General features: G+C 52.8%; 4 protein-coding genes across 4 annotated transcripts; 3 read left to right on the top strand and 1 right to left on the bottom strand.

Annotated features, from left to right (window-relative positions):
- The first annotated feature begins 5,027 nt into the window (after positions 1-5,027).
- On the top strand, positions 5,028-6,898 carry GGS23DRAFT_306303 (uncharacterized protein). The gene is made up of 2 exons (XM_051512756.1): positions 5,028-5,448; positions 5,497-6,898. Exons 1-2 carry the CDS (start codon positions 5,334-5,336, stop codon positions 6,672-6,674), a joined length of 1,293 nt encoding a protein of 430 aa, XP_051375814.1. The 5' UTR covers positions 5,028-5,333; the 3' UTR covers positions 6,675-6,898.
- A 932-nt stretch (positions 6,899-7,830) lies between these two features.
- On the bottom strand, positions 7,831-11,446 carry GGS23DRAFT_593833 (P-loop containing nucleoside triphosphate hydrolase protein; the record flags this gene model as incomplete). Its single annotated transcript, XM_051518080.1, has 2 exons — positions 7,831-11,166; positions 11,261-11,446. 2 exons carry the CDS (start codon positions 11,444-11,446, stop codon positions 7,831-7,833), a joined length of 3,522 nt encoding a protein of 1,173 aa, XP_051375813.1.
- A 713-nt stretch (positions 11,447-12,159) lies between these two features.
- Positions 12,160-14,748, top strand: GGS23DRAFT_306263 (NTF2-like protein). Its single transcript, XM_051512755.1, has 3 exons — positions 12,160-12,872; positions 13,063-14,499; positions 14,558-14,748. Exons 1-3 carry the CDS (start codon positions 12,321-12,323, stop codon positions 14,591-14,593), a joined length of 2,025 nt encoding a protein of 674 aa, XP_051375812.1. The 5' UTR covers positions 12,160-12,320; the 3' UTR covers positions 14,594-14,748.
- Positions 14,749-19,134: 4,386 nt separating this feature from the next.
- On the top strand, positions 19,135-21,336 carry GGS23DRAFT_593831 (uncharacterized protein; the record flags this gene model as incomplete). The annotated part of the gene is made up of 1 exon (XM_051518079.1): positions 19,135-21,336. The coding sequence occupies one exon, from the start codon at positions 19,135-19,137 to the stop codon at positions 21,334-21,336; it is 2,202 nt and encodes a 733-aa protein (XP_051375811.1).
- Positions 21,337-21,749: the final 413 nt, after the last annotated feature.

Below are 21,749 nucleotides of genomic sequence, written 5' to 3'. Positions count from 1 at the left end.
AACCTTACGGAGTATTAGCCGGGATTAAGTCTATATAAGCGCTAGAATATTTACTTGATATAGGATAAAACCGAGCTAGGGTTTTATCGGGTAAATAAAAGACCGGTAGAAGTATAAAAAAGATATAGGTATAAATTCCGAAATCAGGAAGTAGCTTATATCCGGGTACGCGTATATCTCGATATTCTTAACTAGGTTAAAGTAATAAAGTTAGCGGATATTCTAAATATATTTTTCCGCGTTACGTCCGGAAATGGTACGGATTATAAAGCTTAGGCTCGCTATATTACGAGAAATAATAACCCCGAATAAATAGCTATATCTTATACGATACCTTCTTTCGTAATAGCTTTACGGCGATCCCGTTAGTACGGAAATAAGAGTAACGTTATTACTACGGTTCGTATGTTTAACGGGAAATCGGCGATAGGTCGACGCCGGTTTAGCCTCGGTAGAACCTTTATCCTTATAAGCGTTTTAATTAATTATGCGTTATTACCGAGGCGTTTTACGATAAGGTAACGCAAGCTCGGGAACGTCTAACTCTAGCTTATTACCCGATTAAGCGTCGTCGAAGAAGAAAGTATACCGGTTAATAATCGATATTTCGGATTAAGAATAAACGATAATAATTATATAAATACCTAACTCGAGTCGAGGTATAGTCCTATATTAGTACTTCTTTTTTAACGGAATAAAAAGAAATAAAGATAAGTATAAAAATAAACCGTAGCTAAGAGTAGCCGCTTCCAGCCTATATTCGGTTTCGGAACCGTAGAACTATCCGCGATCTACGTTCCTCGCGAGAAACTAAAGGGAATTATATAGCTCCTAGTAAAGAGGCTCCCGTAAGGTATACGAAATTCAGAATACGTAACTCGTAATAACATACTTTAATCTAAAGGCTCGGTTATAATAACTAAACGCCGAAATATCGTTAAAATTCCAAGGAATTACTAAGATCTCCTTAGATTATCTCCTCTTCGATTTAAAGAAGGAGTCGAACATTAAAAAAACTAACCGCCTTATCGAGATCTTTAAGCGAGAAGGATACGATCGTTTAAATAATAGCCATACTATCCCCGGAAATATCATTATCGATTTACTTTCCGCATTACTATAGTAATTTAACTTAAGCCCGGTTAATCTATATAGCCCCGAGCTACCTACCCTTTACCTTCCTACGGATACGTATATTAATTATTTTCATAAGAAGTATCGCGTAAAAGCGCTTCGGCGATCGAAAAGCTTATTACCTTAGTAGATAGTTAAGCTATACGTAGATAGGTTATACTACCCCGGACTAGAAGTTAAGTCGGTACTAATTCCCTCTTAAGACCTTTCGCTAAAGGCTATCCGGTTTCTAGCCGAGGATTTCGTAAACGAAGGGTAGTTTTCCGACGGATATATAGTTATAAAGATTTATAGTTACCCTTTAAACTCGATCGACGGAAATAAATAATAAACGAAACTAAGTAAAAGTAAACCCGAAATACTAAGGAGATTACTTAAGTACGAATAACTTAAACCTACTCTCGGGTATATATTAAAAATCCCGGGCCTACGTTTTAGGCTTTAATTAGCTATCTAAAAGAAGATTATAACTAAAAACGTAATAAAGATACGTTTTATCCTAGAGTTATTTAAAGACGCCCCTTCCCTAGGGATATAAACGTTCGGCTATTAATTCGCGACTTCCTAGGAAGTTATTTATTATCTTAAACGTATATACGATATATAGTACTATATAATAAGGTCTAAAGCTACGCTCGAATTTATAAACGACGATATAGTTCGGGAACTCGAACTCCGCGCCCTAGGTATATCGCATTATAACGATCGTTATATATCTAATGTAGTACGGACGAATATAATATTTTAAGGCGTTATAAATAAACGCGATAGGGAAAGCATCTTATAAAAAGCTCTATAAATCGACTATTTAATCCTAATACTTCATATATTATAGTAAGATTTTAAATACCTACGATAATATATTAATATTATAAGGCAGTTAATCTTAGGGAAGAACCGATTCCTTATTACGGTTTAAACGATAGTTTTTAACGCATATAAAGCCGACGCGAGATTAGGTTATACGACTAACTTTCTAAAGAATATAAAGTCCCTCTACCTTATTATTATATAGGACCTCGTAAAGCTTTCGGGTAAAAACCCTTTAAAAGAAGATAATAAAGAGGACCTAAAAATCCGTTTATATAATTAAAAAGCCTGGTATTAATTAATACGCCGAGCCTAAGAGTTAGGGTTTAACTCTAACGAGATCTCTCGTTTCTTTCGCCTAAACCCGGACCGAGAAATAACTAGGAAAGCGTTAATAAATATTCGACCGCTATAGTACTTCGATTATAAATAGAACTTAAACGCTTTTATAGCTACTATAGTTCGATATTTTAATAAAGCGCGGCCTATTATATTTAAAGGCGTTTATTTAATACTTACTACTTCGTATCCGGGAGAGCTAATTAAAAGACGATATAGTCGCTAGTACTCGAAAGCTTACTCTAACGACCGGTTATATATTATATAGGATAACTTTATTAAATATATATAAAAGGATGTCGATATTTCTTCCTTATTTATCCGGAGGTCCGTTTTTTAAGCGTTTTAAGGCCTACGTAATAAGTAGGATACCGATTAGTACGACGTTTACGGCCGGAGCGGTAATATATAGAATTAATAAATCTTAGATATAAATAAAGACTTTAATCGGAGCATTAATACGTAAAACGAGAACATAGGTATAGGTAAGGAAGATTAAGATCTAAGAGACTCTAACTACGCGGGCGGGGTTTCCGCGCTAGCTCTTTATTAAAACTACGAGATAAGAAATTAACTAATACCTCGGTAGCGAAACCTAACGTTTAAAGTCTAGCGCTAACGAGATAAGAAAGAAAAGACTAAGGCTATTTCTTAAATAACGTTAGCGATAGATAGGAGCTCGGCCCTAACTACCTTTATTTCGGATCTCCTTCGGCTTAAGCTAAACGATAATAGCTAGCTAAACCCGGTATAGGATAATCGAACGATAAAAATTCTTATCCGAAAAAACGGAAATTAAGATAGATTTTAGGACTACCGGCGTTCTTTTATTATCGAAGGCTTAAAGAAGATATAGCGTAATAATTCGGGCCCGGGAGAAGTATGATTTTTATTTACTAAAGATAATCGAGGTATTACTTTAGAGGATTACCCTAACTACGAGGGTAATATCGTATATTTAAATACCGATGTAAGTGGTTTTTTAGTAAAGGAAACGTTATAAATAATATAATAATAATTATCGGCTTTTATTTAATAGCGTCCTAATCTAGTAATCCTATACTATAATAGATTATAAGAAAGCCATAACTAAGATAGTAGGTAGTCTTTAAGTCTATCGTAGCGATTAGTACTTATACGAGGAGGATTATTCGTATGTAGTTTTCTAGAGTAGTTTAATATCTCGTATAACTTTTTACCTTACGTATTATAGTAATACGGTAAGACATACCCTCTTAATACATTACGTAATACGTTACGATAGGCCTTATGCCTATATAGAGTAACTATAGCTTCCGTAAGTACGGACGATATTATGATTATTACCTAGCTAGATTATTAACTTTGCTATTTTTACCTTAATTTAAGATTCGTTTTTATTATTAAATTCTTCGTTTTCCGATTAATATATTTATCTTAGTAACGAGCGCTTAAGTTACTTCGTCGTACCGTAATAGCCGAATAAATAACTTTTACGTTTAGCCCCTTTCCTTCCCTTACTTCTTTTGCCTTCGGGCTAGCGATTATTATATCTCTATAACCGAGGGGTATACCTAAAATACGATAACTACATTAAATTCCTCGTCTCTCGATTAATAAAGTAATATTAATTTTATTTATCTTAAACTATCGTACGTATTATAGTTACCGATAGAATATACTTTTAAGTAAGCTATCCGGGATTCTAATATCGCGTACGCTCTACTCCTTTTTAGTATAAAAATTAATTAGTAGCTACTTTAGGTCTAAGGTATATAAAATTAAACCAAATAATACGGATATAATAAGGCTTCGTACGTTACTTTATTTCGTTAACGGTTAAAGCTTAACCGTTTTAAGGACCGTTTCCCTCTATATAAATATTATATAAATATAACTCCTTAGTTACCTAACTAATTATAGACTAAGCCGAGCCTAAGCAAAAGCGGCGATTACGCTAAGCCTAATTTAGTTGCGGTACAGAATGTGGTATAACCTAGAACCATTTGATCCTGACTAAGTGCTGGCGTTGTGATGATTATGGTTACTATTGCTGCCGTTCATTTTGGGAGGTGATTCCCATCCTTATTTTATTATCCTCGTCTGGTTTCGTTGAGAGGCCAAAATAAGAACCCATTCACCCATCCCACGTCGCGCCCCGCAAGCTGACGGTCGGTCTGTAGTGTCTGACTTGATACCTTTCTAGCCTTCTCCCCCCGTCAGTTCTCGACCGGCAGACTATATCAGGTCAAGTTGTCCGGCGGGCGAGTGAGCTGAGACAAAGGAGGACAGGAGCGTACATACACACACACCCGACCTCGCGTCACAAACGGCCTGGGACGTGGACGTCTTACCTGCACACCAACTCGCTGTCGTCTTTTCCTCCCGTGTATCCAGCCGGGCCTCGTTCCAGCCAGCAGCGCCATCATTCGGTTCTGACGACAATCCAGCCCACCCATGGCCTGTCAGATTGGGTGTTGAAGCCAGGTTCCCTAACCAAGGTCCCTTATCCCGTAACGTGTCTCTTTGACCAGTCCCGTCCCATCTCGTCTCGTCTCGTCTTCGGTCCTCGACTCCCCTCTGCTCATCTCTCGATTGATTCACCAGCTGGGTTGATCAACTTCCTCCCTCCCTCTCTCTCTCTCTCTCCTCGTGTCGTATTCGCTCCCCCAACGGCGCACGTACATCCTTCCTTCACTCACAACATCCGCACACTCTCCATCCATAGTACGTTGTCGGCTGGGCCTGTACCTACGCGGCCTGCGCAACCACCTGGCTCGAGTAAACTAGCGCAGATCGGCGGATCCTTGCCTATTCGTTGGGCGCCGGGGGGCATCCCTTTGCTTGCCGTTTTGTTGGAGACCGCCATCGAGGCGAGGAGACGACTAGCCTGATTGCGCGGTGACCCAGTGAGCACCGGCCATCGCTGGCGACCCAGAGACCAACTCGCTCTTTGCCAACTCCCCCTATCTCTCTTACCCACCTCGGGTCTATTGACTGCATCTCGCATCCTCTCCCTACTACACTTTTCTCGTCGCTTGCCTCGAGCTGTCGTATTCGTCCTCGCAACGATGTCGGCCCAGCCCTGGCAGAATAGCAACCCTAGCGGCCGGGTCCCCGACGCTGCAGTGCTGCGATCTGCATCCGAACCAGGCGCCCCAAGCCAACAGCGTCAGCGGAACGATGGTAAGTCCGATCGAGTCGAACGTCGTGAACAAAGCCTCACCGCTTCAGAATCCTGGGTCGAAGTATCATCGCACCCATCTTCGTCCTCCGTGTCGTCCATCGGCGACGAAATCGTCACCACCGGCCTCCAAGTGGGTTCGTCTTACCGCCCTCGGCGACGACCTCGCTTGCACCGGCCGCCTCGTGCGCATTCCGATGCACAGCAGCCCACTTTTGCTGCCAACCAGACTGGCCAAGCGGGCGCGAGCAGCAGCCAGGAAGAGTACGACGAGAGCGAGAGCGATGAAGACCGGGTCCTGACGAGCTCCACCGAAAACATCACTTCGCCTCAGCCGATTCGAAGAACCCCTCTGCAGCACGCTTCCCAGGCCAAGACCGCCGAACCTGACTCGAGTGACGACGATGACGAGAATGCGACCGCATTAGGAAGACGCCCTCCGGAGCCCTTCCAGCCACAACCCAACGCCTTCACGCACCCGCCTTCGCATCTAATCCACCGCCACTCGACGACCTCCGCAATCCCCCAGCACCGCCGCCCACCGTCGTTCAGCCAGCGATCTCATTCCCGCGTCGACCGTCACGCCCCCCATTTCATGTCGCCGAACTACCAGGCCGATAACGATGCGGCACTGCGCGCCAGCCTGACAACTCTGCTTAGTTGCGCCGCTGCAGCGAGAGGACGGTCCAAGGATGGCAGCGACAAGGAGATGGGTGAACGCGGCAGTCCGGCTGCCGGCAGCCAACCTGTCGCGTTGCATTTCGTTCCCGAGAGCGAGCTGATGGCCCCGCCACCCGCCCCAGCCCAGACGCAGCGAGCGGGCCAATCCCCCAGGCCCGGCTCGTCGGCGCCGGCACCCCGCGGGCCCGCTGCCGAGAAAGTCAAGCGAGTAGCTACGCCCACGTCAGGCGCTAAATCGCCTCGCGCGACTAAGAAGAAGAAGACGAATTTGGCCACGAGCGAGGACGCTTTCATCAGCCCCACCCTTCTCACCTGGGTCATGAGTGCCGGGGTTGTGGTTCTAGTGTCTGTCGTGGGGTTCGGCGCAGGCTATGTGCTCGGAAGGGAGGTCGGTCGTCAAGAGACGCTGGGCGGGTTGGGCGCGGCAGGCAACGCGAGCGCGGTGGCCGAGGGAACCGACTGCGGCAGAGAGGTCATTAGAAGCGGCGGCGGAACCCTGAGGAGATTCCGCTGGGGAACCGGGATTAGGAGAAGCATTGCGGCTTGAACGAGGACCTTCGGCGAATACCCCCCACGCAAAGGACGCGTTGCAGTCCGGCTTGATGTTTGTTTTTCTTTTTCAAGTACACCAGGAAGCAGGCGGGCTGATGTATTTCATATCCCACGAGTCGATGACACACGCCCCTCGGTCAGGGACACGCTATGTACGCCCCCCTCAGCATTAATTTGACAGCTGGCTATGTATGAATAAGAGGATTAGCCCCGTATTCCCCCAGGTTAGACGCTTCTCGGATACTCGGTTAGGCTTGGAGGGACAGAAGCGAGAGAGGTGGTGGGGGAGGGTCATGCCATCGCCATAGGCATCATATCATATCATGCTAACGCGTGGCGGGAGTCGAGGATAACTCTTTCGTAGTCTTTTTTTTTTCTTGTCCCATTTCTTCTTAGAGGGCACGACCGCTGTTTGGGCTCGGTTCGGCACGGATACATCGTGTATGATCGATCGATCGGCGAAGGGAAATCAGCAACGAGAGACGGGAACAGTACGCATGTACGTAGTTTTATTATTTCTCTATCGGATAATTAAGACGAGACAACCACTTCAGGCGGATAGCCTTCTTTTTTTTTCCCCTTCCTCTTGTTTCATACGAAAAATTTTTTTGTGGTTCTCTCTCTTCGGCGGTGACGCTCGGGCGGGTTGGGCAGCACACGGTGCCGCGGCGCTGCTGCTTACTGCGACGCCGGGCAGCGGCCGCCGCACCCGGGCGACGACAATAGAAACGGAATTATGACAGCTATGTCGACTGTGTCTGGTTGTTTGCGCGAGAGCGCGTGCGTGCGAGGGTGTCACTATCACGAGAAATGCAGGCTTGCCCTGCCGCTCGCGTCTCCGTCGCCGGAACTTGGCTGGTAGGCACTACGCACGAAGGCGGCGGGCGGGGGACATGACACGTAGGGTCCGTCAAGGCGAGCAGGGCATCGTGCCAATCGTGTCTGCGGGCATTTATATCTGTGACGAGAGAGAAAAAAAAAAGTAGCAGCTACGTAGATTCAGACACCCCCCGAGGCCCGCGACCGACAACGGCGTTTTCCTGACACGGCCAGAGGCAAGCACAAAAGCCCAACGTACTCCAGACCCAGACACGCACGCACGCACACACTGCAGCGAGGGGACCGGATAGCAGCGGCCCCTCTTCGGATACTCAGTCGTCGTCGTCATCGTCATCGTCGATAACCCTCCTCTTCTTCTCCGGCCGCCTGTCCCTCGCGCGGCCGCCCCTGCGCCCCGGGCCGGGGCCTTGGTCCCCGCTATCCTCCTCGTCCTCGTCCTCGTCCTCATCGCGCGCCCTGGCCCTGGCCCACGGCCGCGCTCCCGCTCTCGCGGCGCCCGCGGCGGCCGCCTGGCTCTCCCGGACGATCTGGCTCAAGGACGGGACGTCGGCGTCGGGGGCGGAGTCGTCGGCGGCGCTGTCCTGGGTCGAGTCGAAGCGGGTCGGCTCGTAGTAGGGCGTGCGCGTGCGGCGGGGGCCCGCGGCGCCGGCCGAGGAGGACGCCGGCGACGTCGGCGACGTGGACCGGGCGCGGGCCGGCGCCGACGACGTCGCCGCCTGACTCGACGTCACCGCCTCGTCGTCGCCCACGACGAAGCCCTCCAGGTCCCCGCCGCTGTCCGAGTCGTCCGTCAGCTCGAGGTCGCTCGTGCGCCGGCAGTCGTCGCCCTCGTCGGCGCTCTCGTCGTACGCCGCCGCCGCCGCCGTCGTCCGTCGCGGGTTCTTCGTCTTCGTCTTCGTCGTCTTGGCCCGCCCCACCGTTGCTTTCGGCCGAGCCGCGGCGCTGCGCTTCCGGGGCGGCGGCAGGCGCACCGCGTCGCCCTCGCTGTCGTCGTCGTCGACTTCCACCGCGCTGGCGGCGCTGCGCCCGCGAGACGTCTTCACCGCGGGCCCCGCTGCTCTCTTCGGCTGAGGCGCGCGAGCCGGCGGCGGCGGCTCGGGGATGTCGTCCTCCGACGTCGGCGCGGCCTTCCGCTTCTTGCGCGCGGGCCCCGCCTCCGCGACGTCGCCGTCCGAGTCGGGCCCGGATGCGGGCAGCGGCAGCTGGCGCCAACGGCTCGTGTCCGATCCCGTGCGCGGTCTCGGGGGGCCGCCCGAGGCGCTCGCTATCGTCCTCAGCATCCTCACGCACCGCCTCGTGTACTCCCCGTGCTTCAGATGCACGGTTTTGCGCATGGTCCTCTGGGCGGCCGGGTGCGTCGCCAGATCCACCTGCGCGATGTCCTCGGTCGTGTTGATGTGGGAGTTGGGGAGGTGCTTGTACGCCCGGTTCAGCTCGGCGACTTGGCTCTCGCTGAGCAGGACCCGGTCGAGGCGGGGCACGTCGACCACCTCGTCCTGCTCGGCCGGCGGCCGCCGGGGCTCCTTGGCCTTGGCCTTGGCCGCAGGCGCTTTCTTGCCCAAGAGCGCGGCGACGCTAGTAAAGCCGGTCTCTACGCCGTCGGGCATGTGGAACTTCTTCGGCGGCTTCTTCTTCGTGGCCCTCCCCTTCTTGGGCTCCGGGAGGCCCTGGATCTGCGTGTTTTCGATGGGGATTTCGACGGCTTTCATCTCGACTTCCGGGCGAATGTCCCGCGGGACGATTCGTGCGGATAGGTCGTGGCGGAAGCTGAAACGGCTTCCATCGCATATCATGCGTTGCATCTTTTCGTAGGCGTCCTTGGACTGGGCGTATTTTTCCTCCTCTTTCCCCCGCATCAGGAGCAGAACAACGCGCCCCGCCCGCTTCCTCCCGGTTCTGCCCATCCGCTGAAGCATTCGGATAGGCGACGCGGAAGCGTCGTAGCATATGATCAGGTCGACTTGGCCAATGTCGAGTCCTTCCTCACCGATAGATGTCGCGACCAGGACGTTGAAATCCCCCTTCTTGAATTTCTGGATTCGGTCGATTTGTTCCGCTTGCTTCATGCCCTCTGTTCTCTTTGAGTCGGCTTGTCCGACGAATACTGCTGCACGGATTAGTGGCTGGTGGATGTTGAGAGCTCGTACAATCTCCTCGGCGCTGTCGCGATACTCGCTAAAAACGATGATCCGAGTATTCGACGGGTCGGCTCCTCGGCCGTCGCTGGCGTCCATGAAGTGGTTGAGGACGGTGTCGGATAGGTATGTGAGCTTCGGGTGGCTGATAAAGCCGTCCTTTTTGGACCAGCTGGCGATCTTATCCATCATCTCTCGAAAGCTAGGCGAGTCGATAACCTGCCGTTTGTACTTGGAGCCCTTAGCCCCCTTGCTCTCGGTTTCGTCCCGAAACTCAACCAAGCTATCATAGAACGGTTTGATGCCGTGGAAGCTGAGCAGCTTGATACCATGGGCTAGGCTTCCTAGAATGGAGAAGATTGACATCATCATAATCTTGACGCCCTGATTGACGTGTTGCCCAGCGTGAGCAAACCAATCTTTCCTTGCTTTTAGGATGCCAAAGGTAGTCAGGGCCATCGGATCACGGCCGTAATAGATATTTTGCTGGCTCAGCTTTTCCACGAGAGGCTTTAGTGCCTTAGAATACAGCTCCTTGATATGGTTCATCTCGTCCGATGGGTCTAGTAAGACAATATCTTCATCTCTCTGATGGACATACTGACGGATGTCGATCGACTCCTCAGTACGAATCTCTACGTGGGAGATCCCTAAACTATCGATCACCTCTTGGACCGACTCGACTTTGGATCCCGGGGTGGCAGTGAGAGCGAGAATCCGGAAGCTGCTCGAGAAGCGCCTTAGAAAGGTGACAACCTTTACGTAGGAGTAATTTCCCGTTGCCCTATGGGCCTCGTCGACTACTAGTAGGCCGATTGACTTGGGATCGGCATATCCAGAAGATAAGTCGTTTTCCAACGTTTGTGGAGTCATGAAGAAGACCCTCTTGGATCCCCATTCATCGACTCGAAGAGCAGGAGGGATCTCGCCTGTCAAGAGAGTTGTCTGAGACCTTGGGATGCCTGCTATGTTGAAACAGGCATCGACTTGCTGGGCCACGAGCGGCTTCGTCGGGGCAACGAATACAATCTTGGCCATTTTTGTCCAGCGGAAAAAATTCAACATGATTGTGGCAGCAATGAATGTCTTTCCCAAGCCCGTGGGCAGGGCCACGAGGGTGTTGTTAAATAAGCCGTTCTTGACGATGTTGAATTGGTAGTCTCGAGTTGGTCCTAGGTTTGTGGGATATACCCAAGTTGCCATGGCCTCCGAATCCAGTTCGTGATGTGTGGGTGGCTCCGGGGGTAAATCTGCGCGGAAGACACGGTTTGCATTGGCTTGGCTAGGCTGGGAGGCCGACCCTCGCTGGACGGTATGGCCGAAGAGAGTAGTTTGGCGCATAGCAGGAGCCGGAACCCCGACACGAGGCGGCTGCTGGAAGCCCGTAGAGGGGGCCCTCTGAGGAAGAGCTTGAGCGCCGCCCCTTCGGTGGGACGGGGGAGAGCGTGGGAAGGCATCTGAAGGTAAGTTCGCAAAGTCCACAAAGGACGATATGTTAGAACCCGCTCGCTGCTGGATCCTGTGTTAGTCTAGGACCAAGGGCAATGTAGGCAATGTAGGCGCGATGGCCTCGACGTCCGGGGATTCTGATGGGCAATTTGCATACCACTGGGTTTATCTGGAGCGAACCAAGGCCACCCCCGGGATTTTTTGTCTGTTGCACGCGGGGTTGGGATTGCCTCGAATTGAACCCAGCAGATTGCGGCTGGCCTAGAGCCAGTGCGGGAGCTTGGCTGGCGGCAATAATGAGGTCTTCATCGGCGATGTCGTCGTCATATTCGTCTGAATCCATGGCTCATATCTCTGCAGTATGTCATGGCTGGATGGGCTAGAATGAACGAGTCTCTCCAGCCCGGTAATAGCTCGAGGGATGTGTAGGATACGGACTTGTATGCCGAACACTGGCAGCTGTTGGACGCGTTGATTCCATATCTTTGTTGGTTGAGACATCGCGGAATCACGTGGTAAGATAATTGTGGCTATTTTAGGTACCTAGGTACATCGAGTGCCCGGGGCACAGGTAGGTTTGGTTACCTAAGGTACCTGAACATATCCCTAGGTGCCTCCAGAGGTACTGGTACACTGATCTTCGGATATATAAGCCTGGAAGGCAGGTACCCAAGGTATATATGACTCCTAAAGCGGGGATCATGTGGTAGAGTCACACTCCATCGGTGTATCGGGTCACTTTCACTTGAATTGATCCGTGCATATATTGAGGTTTTCCTCATTCCGCACTGTCAGGTTTATCCATCCCTCTTCTCAGCCTTTGTCCCAACGTCACACCCAGCTTTCATCTTCACCTTTTCTTTCATCTAAAGACAGACACGCCGTGTCCACCTAAACCCCCCTCGCCATCGTCAGAGAAACCCGCTCTATCCCCTCTCCAAATCGATCTCAAGTAGCCTCCCGACTCTGGATAATTACCACGCTCACTATATCTATCATCCAGTCCGTGGGCGTATGGTCAACCTTCTCTCCTAGAGCGCGGCCAGCCTCACTGGGCGGCTTTTTGGTTACCATACACTGAGAGCCTCCAGGGAGCTGCTCTATCATCTTGCACTCCGTCTACTTCTCTTCCGCCTACATCGCCCACCTCGCCCACATAAGCTGCTCTCCCACCCCTCCATTGTTCTGTGCAGCTATTCGAGAGCCTTCCCTCGGCAATGGCGCCCTCCGGTCCCCGAAAGGGCCCAGCCTCTTCTGGTCCGCAAGGCGCCCGAGGTCCTGGTTCGAACGGCGCGAAGACGACCACCCGAGACAGGATTTCCAAGCGTCGCAGCAATCAAGCCAAGAGGCTTGATCGGGATGGAGATTTGGACATGGAAGGTCCTGGCGCGGCAAACGGCTCGTCTCGAAAACCGAAGCGTGCCAACGACCCTTCCACACACGGACTCGCGTCTCGGGCCACCCGACCCTCGGGAACCGGATCCCGCGCACCGAGGCCGACGACGAAGGCGCAACAGATCATACAACGAGTCATTACTGGCGGTAGCGGCAGCCTGTCGTCCCGTATCGCAAACGGGGTGTCTGGGGGAGCTAACGCCTTCAAGGGCCAGCAGATCAATGCATCACAAACAATGGTCCTAAGGGTTGAAGGACTCAAGTCGAGCAAAGCCGCCAGTAATGAGGGAGGCGGACTTAAGGAGCTATTAATATTCCTGGAACGCAAGGCCCAGACCGTCGGCAAAGCCACACGACCTATTAAGATTAAGAAGGTATGTGATAGCATCCCGTCCGAGGATCTGGGAGGTTACGGAGCGACACAAAATCTCCGCATTCGTTTATCATGCCGTATAGCTCGCAAAAGAAAAAACGAGGAGACAGACAATTTTAGACCGAGCCGCATACCTACCCCGGATTCCTAGATTATTATCAAGGTTTCACGACCTTGCTGACATCTAGCAGTCACAAATCAATGGTGACTTTGTCTATGTAACAGCAAGCAAGGAAGACGGAGAAGAGATCCTGAAATTGAACGGTTTCGGCTTCGCCGGAAGCGTCCTTGCCATCACCGAATCTCCACACACCCTGGTCTCCGGCGGCGAGGCCGCCATGTCCTCCAACGCACTCGAGATCAAGGAGCAGCTTCGTAGCGTCCTCAGCGTACGGTACGACGTCGGAGCGAAGCTGCTCAATTTATCCGCCCTGGGTGAAGATACCGTGTTGAATCAGATGGGCGTCTTCCACGGCCAGAGTACTCCGGAGAAGCTGTTTCGTGCTCTGATGGCGGTTTGTGACGGATTGTTCAAGACAAGCCAGGAAAAACGCGACGCGGTTGTCAGCATCAGTCTTTCGAACAACAATATCGACGATGTTCTTCAAATAATGGCCTTGACCGAAACGTTCCCGGATCTAGTAAATTTGGACTTGAGTCACAACCATTTTAAGGATCTGAAGGGCCTTCAGAAATGGCGCTATCGCCTTGGGAGTCTGCAGGCGCTACTCCTCAACGGCAATCCGATCGAAACGCTCAACCCCAATTATAAGGCGGATATCACGGCTTGGTTCCCAAAGCTGCAAAACCTGAGCGGCACCCTGGTTAGAACTCCGGAGCAAGTTGCCGCTGAGGAGGCTGCCTCGCGGCCGACCCCGATCCCGCAGCACGGCGCGGACTTTCGGGATATCAATTGCGTTGGCGAAGGTTTCCTCGGAGAGTTTCTTACTATGTACGATACGGATCGACACGGCCTAGCCGCCAAGTATTACGACGACCAAAGCAGCTTCTCGATCTCGGTCAACTCGCAGTCCCCGCATCCGCCAGACATCCAGCCACCCGGCTGGGGTGCGTATATCAAGTTCTCACGCAATCACACCAAAATTACGCACACTCAGCCTAGAATACAGCGTCTATTCTCCGGGACGAATCTCATCCAGAGCGTGTGGCAACAGCTTCCCCCTACGCGCCACCCGAATTTAACGGCGGAGCTTGACAAATACATCATCGACTGCCATCCTATCCATGGTCTCTCGGACCCAACTAGGCCGGGTCCGTCGAGCGTTGACGGAATGGTCATAACTATGCACGGAGAATTCCAGGACCAGGAACCTGGTACCCTCAAGACAGCGAGGCGAAGTTTCTCGCGCACGTTCGTTCTCGGCCCGGGCGTGCCAAGCCGAAACCCCATTCGGGTCATCAGCGACACCCTCGTCGTCCGGGTTTTCAGCCCGCTACCTACCTCCACCCCAGAACAGGGTACGCGGCCTAGCGAAGAGATTCAGAAGCAGCAGATGGTTGTGGAGCTTTGCAAGGGAACGGGTATGACGCAGGAATATTCGAGGCTTTGCCTAGACGGCGCCAACTGGAACTTTGACCAAGCCCTAGCTTCGTTCAACGAGAAGAGGGTAAGCAATATCCCACTCGGAAATCGGTTGGAGTAAGTACTAACGAAGAACGCGATAGGCACAACTGCCCCCCGAAGCCTTCGGGCCGGCCTGAGGAAATGTGGTTATGCCATAGTTAGACGGCGGCGGAATTACGACTCTCGCACACGTTGGTTGCATCGTTGATGGCGTTCACGGCTCATGACTCTACACGGCGGAAGGGGAGGGGGATGGCGGTTTTGGAGGCTTGCGGCAAGGCACGCGTTCACTTGTAATTATACCACGAGGTTTAGAGATGCCGAAAGGATGCGATGCCTTACAAGTTTTCCAAGGCTCCAGTAAAAGCTCGTGATCGTTCAAGGTATTGCCAGATCAGGGTGCTATAGAGCACCCGCTTAGGGTAGCAGGCATGACGTCGACGAATTTAGAGAGGGGCGAGAATCAGATGCGGACATAACCTCGTAGGAGAATAGGAACAATGCACTCCAAATTGGACAGTTACCGGGCGGCTCCTGAATTCGGTGACACACCTCTTTGACCGGAACGGATGAAGGTGAGGGTTGCGGTCTGGGTCTTTAAGGGGTGGTCCTCCGCGATAGACCACACCGACTAGAGTATGCTCCTCCCGGAGCCAATGGAAAGCTGGAAATCGGCATGGAGGCATTTTATAGGGCTATCCCGATGCCGCGCGCTTTTGGATCCGCGTGGAATGGGGGAGGGGGGAGGGGGGGGGAAGGTGGAAGCGAAATGAGAGAAGTGCGCACAGGCGGCAATTGGCTTGGTGACGAGCCTGTAGTTTTGGCGAGAGCGACGGTATCGCGTAGCTCCAGCGCCTATAGGCCGGCCAGCGGGCCTGAGGCCTGTGGGCTCATCTCACTCTCGGCAGGCTTGCGTAGTTATTCCCGGCAGAGATCCCCTCATGCGGCCGGGAGGGAAATGAAGAACGGGTACTTGACGACTTTGCCGGCGTCTCCACGCTCACGAGAGCTGCCCGCTATGTAGGTATGTGCATTACATACAGACTACTGCTGTGTACCGCACGTGGTGGATTTCCCGCAGGCAACACGAGATTCTTTCTTCTTCTTTCTTCTTCTTTCTTCTTCTTTCTTCTTCTTTCTTCTTCTTTCTTCTTCTTGGCCCGACGAGGTTGAGCATACGGTATTCCCAATAGCGACGATGGATGACTGCTTTCTCACTGACGACGGTGCCGTCCAATAAGCGCAATAAAAATAGCACCAACGTGTGTCGGGAATAGATTGAGGGTGCGGCGTTTTGTTTTGTTTCTTTTTGGGCCCGGCACCGGGAGCGTGCTACGTAGAATGTAATATTTATATATATGTTGCGTGTGTGTGTGTGTGTGTACATGCTAGCAAACAGGAGTAACGGGCATGCGTCATACCTACCTACATTAAGCGTATATTGCGACTGGTTAGGCATGTAGACAGGCGGGCAGGCGGGCAACATCTAAATATTCCTGAGGCAGGCGATTCACTGGGCATAGCTTCAGAGCCAGCTAAGGCTCCTTCGCCCTTCGGTCCCGCCCGCCGTAGGTACATTAGCCTGCCAGTGTGTGTGACATCGCCAGAAGCTCCGGCTACTAGCCACACATCTAAGCTCGCACAGCCCCGAGCGATAGGAATACCTACCTACCTCCCCTATTAGGTAGAGAGGCATGTTAGGTGCTGATGCTACCTCCGCAGGCTGACGGATGGGGAGGATCTCGATAGCTGGGAGTCTAACTAAGAATGCACATATACGCGACGCACAGGTTATGCATGGCATCAGGAACGGTTGTCATAAACGTCCACCCCGTCAGCGAGCCAGCGTGGGAAGCAAAGGAATCACGAGTCACCTGATAGGTAGAATATACCTTAGGTACCTACCTACCTACCTGCATACTCATACGTGTACTCATACTCATACATCCCTCATACATATACATGCCTCCCCTTGCCTTCACGCGTAATGCGTGCACCGAGAGTCGGTCCCGGCGGCGCTTTGCGTCCTCAGCGACGGGAACAAACACGATCGACGAAAGTCGGTAGCGATATCCGACCACGACCGCACGGGGACGACTCTGGGTGCGGCGTCGCCAATCAGCGTACGTCGCTGGCGCAGGCGCGCAGGGGTGGGGTTGGTTGCGTACTGTACGCTAGCGTCGACTGCTGCGGTATCGAGTTAGGCGCATGCCTGGGGTCGAGGTTTCACACTCTGTACTCTTACGTACGCCTTCTCCTAGTGGTTTGGACCCTGGCGCGTCTCCCCGGCCGTGTACCTGCCTCCTCACCTTAATATGTCAGGTACCTCTCGTTGCCCGCATAGATTAATTGTGCCCGTACAGATTGCAGATCATCCCTACCCAACCCAAGAGCCTGCGGCATCCTGAGCTCTTGGTGTCGTTCGATTGGGCGAATGCTGTCGACTCGTTGTCGCACATTATTGCGTGCAGGAGACGAGTACCTCGGGTTGTCCTCTCGATGACACGGAACGTCCCCGGTGTTGTGCCACATCCCCCATGTATTGTAGGTAAATGCAGACGAGGCATGCGACTCGGGGATGCCAGGGCTCGCTACGCCCATATACGGAACGCAACACACAGCGCACAGGCAAAGAAATCATGAACTAGAACATACGGAAGTTGGGCGCCTCGGGCAGCTGAGTAAGAGGTAGGTGCCTGGGTTATGTCAGGTAGGTTAGCTAATATAAACGCACTAAACGCATCCAGAGGCAAATGTCTCGACCCACAACCACGCGAGAGCAGCTCGTCTAGACGATAGGTGCCTACAGGGGTCGACGGAGTCAACTTCCCCCCCTCCCCCCCCCTTTTCCTCTCTGCTCTCTGGAGGAGGACGCAACGCTCCGTCGTACTAAGCCGACCATTGACGAGTTTGCGAGGTGCTGCGACCCTCCCCTCCTCTCCTGGCAACCTACCTAGGTACCTACCTGAACGGGCCGCCCCTTTACCACCCAAGGCCCGTACATAAAGTACCCGGACCCGTGTTGCGAAGCCCGTAATATATGAGTAGATGAGTAGTGTGCGGAGGCGTGCACGCGTGCATTGCACACAACATAGTGCAGCCATACTATTACCTTGGGTACATAAATCCAATCCATCCGTAGATCCATGTCCCAGCCACAAAGCCGGGGGGCTCTTTGCGCGTGCGAAGTACCCCACCGCCGTTCAGGTACGCGGCCGCGCCTAGCGCCTCTGGCGTCGCCCGACGTATCGCGATCGCTGCAGGTACCTGGCGCCATCGCAATAAACTAGCCTGGGCACTTCGTACCTTGTGTCTGTTCCCCTGAACGGTGCCCCGTGCTGATTCGACCGCTATCTCGAGGCCCACAACCCACCCCCAGGCGCCCTCCCCGGCCAGCTTCCTTCCATCTTCGTCTCCTCGTCCTCCGTCCCCCTCGTCGCTCTTCCACCCGCCGTCGCTCGTTGCGTCGCACGCACTACCGCCGCCACGCCTTGTTCTCTCTCTCTCTGTCTCTCGCTTCTCTCTCTCCTTCTGTCTGTTTGTGCTGCCAAATCAACCCCCCCCCCTAGTCGGTGGTGTGCTCTCGTTTCTTCTAGGTACATGGCTCACGCCCTTCCCTCTCTAACCTCTCGTACTCTCTATCTTTCTCCTCCTCTCGGATCCCAATCATTGTTCCCCCTCTCTCCGCCTCCTCTCTACCTCTCCCCCTCGCGGCGGCGTCGCTTTCTCCCCTTCCCTTTCCCTCGCCTGCCATCCCAGCCTGCCTCTCCTTCGGGCCCATCCTTTTTCCATCCCCCTCCCGATAGGATCACTCGTCAGTGTGTCTCAATCGCCGGTCCCCAAACCGACTTCCTTACTCCCCCTGCCCTCTTCGCTCTCCCGTCTTCTCTGTCTGCTCTGCCTTCGTGCTATTCTTGACTGCCGTATTTGACATCTCGACGCTGCGGCGCAAACATTGGCATATTTCGTCCCCAGAAGGACTGACGCCACCACGACGACGTAGTTTACAGAGTAGACTACACGCTTTAGGCAAAATCGGCGAGGGAAGGCGAGAGAGGACCTGCGAGGCTCGTCGTATTGGCCGGGAACCTTCTGCCCCCCCCCCCCCCCCCCTCTCCCAACCTGCGACACCACGACCTTCAGGAGAGCGGTCGACTGTTTCCACTTCTTCCCCCCCTTTAGGGCCAGGACGGAAACATTTCTCTTCCCAGAGAACCGCCAAAACTTTGTTCTGTAGATCATCTTCGTCGTGGGCCACCATTCTAAGAATCGCGTTCTCCGCACGTCACAACCTCGCAACCAACCTAACAGCAGGCTTCGGTTCTGTTATCGGATAGCTCTAGAAGCCTCCCACTCGACCGATTGCAAGAGAAAAAAAGAAAGAAAAAAAAGGAACCCCCATTAGTTTTATTCACTTACTACTCAAGGCATTCACTGCCTGGGTCTTAATAGCCTTACTTAGTGTCCTCGACTGGTATTACAGACGACGGGAATCGACCCTACGCACTTTCGGCTACCGATTCCGGCATTATCAAGTTTCGGCTCGTCCTATCTCGACAGTCTGATCATGAACTCGTGTTAGGTGACGAATCATCTGAAGACCATTTCACCCGGTCCTATTGTCGCTCACGCCTTCTGGGTCGCCGTTCCGGGCTGGACGGGGTGTTCTAACTGAGCCATGTCGCTACCTCAACCGCCGGTGCCGCTGACGGGCGCTTGTAGCGTCCTTTACGACAACACTCTTTATTCCTACTCGGCTGCGGGATTTGAGTCGTTGGTTCTGGAGGAAGGCACCGAATGGACACAGCTGCCAGATGGTCATTCGGTTAAGGGTGGTGTTTGCGTTGGGTCGACGCCAAAGGATTCGTCCCAGGCCGGCTTCTATGTTGTCGGCGGGAAATCGAACTCGCCCGACTACCCCGGCCTCCAGAAATTCACATATTCCACCGGCAAATGGACTACTATAGCGCCGCAGGTTCCTGTCACGCAAGGTCGCGTATGGCATAGCGCGGCGTACATTAATGGCTCGGACTCGATCCTCGTCTACTCGGGGTCGACGGATGGGGAGCCGAACTTGTCTTCTCAGACTTTCACGATCGCGGCATCGGAGCCTCATACCGTGCTCGCCTTCCAGTCTACCATCTCGCCTCCCGGGGTCGCTCCGATCCTCCTTCCGTGGTCGGAAACGCAGGCAGTCATGATCGGCGGCAACCCTACTAACACGAAGGTCATGCTATTCGATCCGGCTACTTCTTGGGTCGATTCAGGCACTACCTTAGCCGAACCGTGGCCTAAAGATGCGACAACGGTGAAGGCGGCTATAATCCCCGGCGACGACGGGAGCAAGCACCTTTACAGGTTTGACCTCAGCACGTCGCCGAACATCGTCAACCGAGTAGTCATACTAGGCGCTAACGGGGCCCCGATTCCCAACGCCGCTCCTGTTGTGACCGTAGTCGCGAACCAGAAGTCTCCGAACGCGGGCGTTGAGAAACGGGACCTCACCGTGGACAACTGGCCGCAATATAACTCGACCCTCGCGCCGCAAGTCATACGAAACGGTTACTCTATCGCTTCCGACCCGAGCGGCATGGTGGTAATGGCAGGCGGAAATGACGATGAGGTACTAACCATCTTCAACGCGAGGGAGAATATGTGGATGAATGCGACGGACATGCTTGTGCAACAGGAGCGCTTTTCTATCGCGTCGACGCCGACGACTTCGTCATCGGCAACAAGCGCCACCGCTCCACCGGCAACCAGTTCCGCGGAAACTCCTACGGCGTCTGCTGCTGCCGCCCCTGTTCCCTCGAGCCCTCAGGAGAGTGGACTGTCTCCGACAACTCTCTTGGGCGTGGTGCTGGGAACTATATTTGGGTTTGCCATTCTTCTGCTGTGTTTGTTGTTCTGGCTGAAGCACATCCGCAAGCGAAAGGCCTACGCGGACGCAGCTCACTCACGGAGGGCGAGCGGAATACCCGATGAGAAAGATATACTAGGTGCTCAGGACATCGCAAAGGCATCTGGCGGACAGTTCCGGGGACACGTTCCGCAGGCCTCGACTGGATCTTTCTCGTCGATGGCTATCTTGATGGGCAAGGTTCAGAAACCCGTATTGCAACGCAAGCCGAGCGACGATTCGAGGCGGAGCTCTGTCAGCAGCATCTTCAACAAGCAATTCAAGAGCACCATCGGCCGGCCACAACCACAACCCAGCCCGACACCGGAATCGATCGCGAATGATGAAAGGGGCGTCTCCTTCCCCGCCACCACGAACCAGCCCAAACCCCGTCCTAGACCACCAGCCGGCAGAGAGGGCGAGGTGAGAAGAAGCTCAGGCTGGAACCGATACTGGTCCGGCGGCAGCGCGCTGACGATCCTCGGCTTCGGCAATAATGGCAATGCACACCGCGAGACTGCTAACTCAGAGCAGAGTTCGTTTTATTCCGATAAAAACCGTCTGACGCAGGATTCAGCCACAGTCCCTGCCCTCCACGTCGGGGCGCGGGCGGAGTTGAGTCAGGTCCATTCGAAGAGTCCGACGGTTTCGCAGTATAACCCGAAGATACGGGAGGAAATGTCGGGCCAAATCGAGAGACCGGTGTCTCGCGCTTCGTCGGGCTACTCCAGTGGCATCCCCCCTAGCGTTCACGAAAACTGGGATCCCACTTCCAAGAAGACCTGGGGGACGGAACGGGCACCGAGCAGCGCGTACAGCCAAAGCATCTACCAGACAGCTCTCGGGGCGCCGGGTCCGAGCCGACCTCCGACGGGGCTCTCGACGCAACCCCAGCTGGCCGCGCCATCTAATTCGAACGACTTGAGCTGGCTGAATTTGGGAGACAACAACAATAACAACAACAGCCCGCCGTACAGATAAAACGGCTATTTCGACTTGAAAATCGCATTCTCCTCCGCCTTGTTCCATTGCCTTGATGATTCCATTACGAGTCTACTTTCATGACCCTTGCTTTATACCCATGCTTATACACACGGAGGCAAAAGTTCTGGATTCGAATTCAGGGGCCATGTCACGAAATAGACGAGTGACCTTACCACACTAGTTGGAGGGAGAAAAGGGGTCGAAAGGAGAACAGGAATCAAATCACCTGGATACATTTCCACGGTTTGCTACGGGCTGGCTGGGCACAGCCCTGCATAAGTTATCCATACACAGAAAGCAATGATGCTACCAGAGCACACCCACCCTCGTTTGCATGGGAAAAGGCGCAGCCGCCGGAATCCTGACACCGGACAAACTGTTCGCATTCTACTCTTAACTTCTCGCATCTT

Source organism: Durotheca rogersii (genome assembly GCF_024521655.1).
Source record: "Durotheca rogersii strain YMJ 92031201 chromosome Unknown GGS23scaffold_3, whole genome shotgun sequence".
NCBI lineage: Eukaryota > Fungi > Ascomycota > Sordariomycetes > Xylariales > Xylariaceae > Durotheca > Durotheca rogersii.
Note: the sequence above shows the minus strand (reverse complement) of the source record. Positions and strands in the feature narration are given on the sequence as shown.